Source organism: Poecilia reticulata, linkage group LG5 (genome assembly GCF_000633615.1).
Source record: "Poecilia reticulata strain Guanapo linkage group LG5, Guppy_female_1.0+MT, whole genome shotgun sequence".
NCBI lineage: Eukaryota > Metazoa > Chordata > Actinopteri > Cyprinodontiformes > Poeciliidae > Poecilia > Poecilia reticulata.
In genome coordinates, this window is record NC_024335.1 from 3,235,212 (window position 1) to 3,239,185 (window position 3,974).

General features: G+C 39.8%; 2 protein-coding genes across 3 annotated transcripts in view; one reads left to right on the forward strand and one right to left on the reverse strand.

Annotated features, from left to right (window-relative positions):
* Nucleotides 1-479, reverse strand: part of LOC103464349 (uncharacterized) — a 9,995-nt gene extending 9,516 nt beyond the window's left edge. Inside the window, exon 1 of one of the 2 annotated variants that reach the window (XM_017305048.1) lies at nucleotides 414-479. In XM_017305048.1, the coding sequence (XP_017160537.1) occupies nucleotides 414-464 (51 nt within the window). In that variant the 5' untranslated portion in view covers nucleotides 465-479. Of the gene's footprint in view, nucleotides 1-134; nucleotides 152-413 lie in introns of those variants that run through there. The other variant, XM_008408389.2, reaches the window with a different exon arrangement.
* Nucleotides 301-3,974, forward strand: part of LOC103464348 (ADP-ribosylation factor 1) — a 14,226-nt gene continuing 10,552 nt past the window's right edge. The window contains exons 1-5 of the mRNA XM_008408385.2: nucleotides 301-493; nucleotides 1,372-1,452; nucleotides 1,547-1,656; nucleotides 2,416-2,487; nucleotides 3,683-3,805. Coding sequence (XP_008406607.1) covers nucleotides 427-493; nucleotides 1,372-1,452; nucleotides 1,547-1,656; nucleotides 2,416-2,487; nucleotides 3,683-3,805 — 453 coding nt within the window. The 5' untranslated portion in view covers nucleotides 301-426. The remainder of the gene's footprint in view (nucleotides 494-1,371; nucleotides 1,453-1,546; nucleotides 1,657-2,415; nucleotides 2,488-3,682; nucleotides 3,806-3,974) is intronic.

The window sequence follows — 3,974 nt, forward strand, 5'->3', positions numbered from 1 at the left end:
ACTAGTGGTAGAAGTAGTATGGCACAATACCAATGACAACTAAATAACAATCAAACGAATAAATAAATAAATAAATAAATAAATAAATAAATAAATAAATAAATAAATAAATAAATAAATGTTCTTTCACTTACACAAAATCAAAATCTTGAGTCGTTTTGAACTGCTGTTTAAATGCCAAAGGCTCAGTGCTTTTATTTTGAAAGCTGTAGAGGCGGAAGAGAGATGTTTAAAAGTTTCCCGGTGAGCCAGCTGTGTTTACGTGCGTCCTTCCACCGTGGACCGAGCTGACAGCTGCCGGGATGACAACGTGGATTAGAGAAACACACCCACGGTGGTGGTGTATAAAACACGGGGCTCCCACGGACACGGAGACACGCAGACACGCAGCCTCAACCTGGGACGGTTCCTACCTGGACCTTCATCATGGGAGTCATCATCTCACAGATCTTCTCCAGGTTCATCTCCAAGACTCCGGTCAGGATTCTGATGGGTGAGTTACTGCAACAGCATTTTAAATTAAATTAGACATTCTATCAGTGGCCAAAATGTCCTGTGCCAATCAATAATCGCTATTTATTTATAATTATTTGTAATCAATCCCTACAACCAGTGAATGCTCTATATTCAACACATAAGGGCGCTGCTGGAGGGGCGCAACATGTTCCTAGTCAGCATTTGTTTGTATCTGTATAGTTATTAGCTACGTTATACCAGTGTTATTACATGTTGCTTTCTACAGAAGTAGCCAACTAAAAATAAAAAATAAATAAAAATCTGATTTTGAGATAGAGTGATGTTTAAGTGTACAATATTATTTTAACTATTTGAATGTAACATCAGTTGATAAACACTAAATTTACAGGTTTGATATCTTATATTTCCCCAAAAGCACCCGTCAACAGGAAGAGATTAACAATAATTTATGTAACAACTATCACAACAAAATTGTTTTTCCACGTGTAAAAGCATATAGTTTGTATTATAGAGTCTTATTTTAAATATATATGCATATATTTTATCTTGGTGCTCTTGGGGGCCCCCTGGTGGTGTGGGTGTCCTAAGCAGCTGCTTAGTTTGCAATGCCTTGGGCCGGCACTGATCTCAGGTGGATCTGCAAGGAAAAGATATTCATGGAAGCACCTCAGAGCTACTGTTGAACACGGTGGAAGATCTGTGATGCTGTGGGTTTCTTCTGGTCTGCCTGGGAATCCGTATGTGTGTCATTAATAATGGGACATCTGGCTGCTCTGGATAATAAGTGATGTCATTTAATTCACTTGGTGACTGGTCTGCTGAATCCTTCATTCATGCCGCTCTGGATCAGAACCAGTTCAGGTTCTGACAGCTGCTCTGTTTGTGTGTCTGCAGTGGGCCTGGATGCTGCAGGTAAAACCACACTGCTGTACAAACTGAAGCTGGCTGAGGTGGTCACCACCATCCCGACCATTGGTGAGTGGTTCTGACCTCTGACCTCTTCCTGTCTGACCTCAGAGCTAAAGAACGGCAGCGTTTTAAAGCCATACACTTTATTTTTCCTGTTCAGGTTTCAACGTGGAGACGGTGGAGTATAAAAACATCAGTTTCACCGTTTGGGACGTCGGTGGTCAGACCGTCATCAGACCACTGTGGAGACATTACTACACCAACACGCAGGTAGAAATACTGCAGACTTCATTAACCTGCACTACGTCACTTTGATGCACACATGGGAAAAGTTTTTGACCTCCCTTATCTTTTCTGTCTCTTTGCTTTTCTACCTTTTACGTGATGTGTTGCTTTTTGAGACGTTTATCCTACTTCCTGCTGCCAAACAGGTTCTGCTGATTCCCCAGATTAGGTAGTATGATGGATTGGTGTAAAATATGGCTAGAATTCCTCCGAGGGTGAAACAAGCACCAAACAAATTAAGGGGTAGAGGCAAACAAAATTAGAATTGTCTTAGCAACGGTTGCTAAGAAGCCATTTTATTATACATGAAACAATTTCAATTAAATTGAAATTGTTTCATGTATTTTTTGTCACAGAAGTAAACAAACAAAAAACTAGTTTAATGTCACTAGTTTGAAATGTTTCAAATTAGTTACATTAGTAACTAATTTAATGTAACTAATTAAACTAGCTGCTAATGTAACCAGTTTATTAGTTACATTAAACTAATGCAAACTAGTTGGCAATAAATAACCAGAAAACTCAAACACAAATAAAAACAAGATGGAAATAAATTGAGTTGTTAAACTTATTGGAGTGATAGGAATCGCTAAAAATGACAAAAATCAACTGCTACCGATGTTAATGCTGATATATAGTGCATCCCTAGAAAATTTCCATTTATCACAATTAATTTAGCTGATTTTTCTAATACAATCAATGTTGCAACCATTTTTGCTTAATTTTCCGTTTGTTTGTCTTCAGGGTTTGATTTTTGTGATTGACAGCAGCGACTCTGAGAGGATTAAAGAGGCTGCAGATGAGCTGCACAGGCAGGTGAGAATCTGTTCACAACAGAAACTCAGTGCATGTTGAGACGTTTGCACACAACTGACCAAAAATACTAAGAAATTTAGCAAAGTTTTAAAATGTAGAGGGGTTTTTCTATACAATATATTCATAATATTTCCACATAGAGTCAAACTAATAATGTAAGTAATTTTTGAAGTGCTTTTCTATAAAAAAAATGTTTAACTAAAATGAAAAGTATATATCTTTAGATTGAAAAACTCAAACAAAACAAAACTTTTATTTTGAAGAGTTGCTCTTGTAGATCTAAACAAAAGCATTTATCTGAACTTAGATAAAAACGTATCTTAGGGTGTAAAGGCTGTTGACTCCTTTACACCCTATGATAATTTCTGTCTGGACGTAGATTATTTTCTTTTTCCCACCTGATGGTCGGTAGATCGGGTTCGATTGTTTGGTTCTCTTTCTTGCTCCAATGTGTCAAACCAACCAAACCCTTTGAGCAACCTGTTCCCCTCCTCGCCTGTAGGGGCGCTGCACCAAGGACCACTGGTGGAAACAGCACAAAAACCTCTGAAGGGGACAGTGCAGCTTTTGTGCAACTTCCTATTTCACAAAATGCAAATAAAAATGGAGTGGCGTCAGATTTTAGTGGTTGTAGGATTTCCCTTTTGTCTGTGGTAAAAGATAATTAATTTCTCCTGCTAGTGCCAGTTAGCATATATTTTTTGGTTGTATTTACCCAGAATGCTCTGTGCTACAGTCCACTTCCTGCTAGGGGCGTGGTCTCCGGTCCACTGGCGTTCACATTTGCATTTGAACCCCAAAAAAGTTCACTACAACCAAATCCAGACCAAGATTTGTAGTTGGACCAGAGTTCCTTTTTTGGTCCGATTGCACATTCACATCTCCCCAAGCGGACCGGACACACTTAACAGGGGTTGTGGGGACCCAGCCTAAATATCTGTTTTAAAAAACATCTGAAGAAGTTTTTTTCTCAATTTCAAAGTAGAAATATGTTTGTATTGAAATTCTGTTCCTGCAGTGAAACATGGTGGTGGCAGCATCATGCAGCAGGGACACGTAATCTACTATTGCTATAGAATGCTAAAGAAAGGAAAAACCTTGTTCAAACTAATGTTAGTTTGAAATAATTTCCAGAGATTAAACCAGAGTACAGTTATCTGAGACTCTTAATCCTTGATCTCTGTTTGTCTTGCAGCTGGAGGAGGATGAGCTGAGGGACGTTCCAGTTCTGGTTTTTGCTAACAAACAGGACTTACCCAGAGCCATGCCGGTCGGTGACATCACAGAGGCTCTCAGCCTATCAGGAGTCCAGCAGCCGGTAGGTACTTCCTGTGGTGATCAGAGAGAATTTGGACAGGCGGTCTCATGCGGACGCTTAGGGCTATTACAGGTAGAGCGACCTTTGACCTGGTGTGTGTTCCTGCAGTGGTTCGTCCAGTCGTCCTGTGCCGTCAGCGGCGCCGGTCTGGTGGAGGGACTGGACTGGC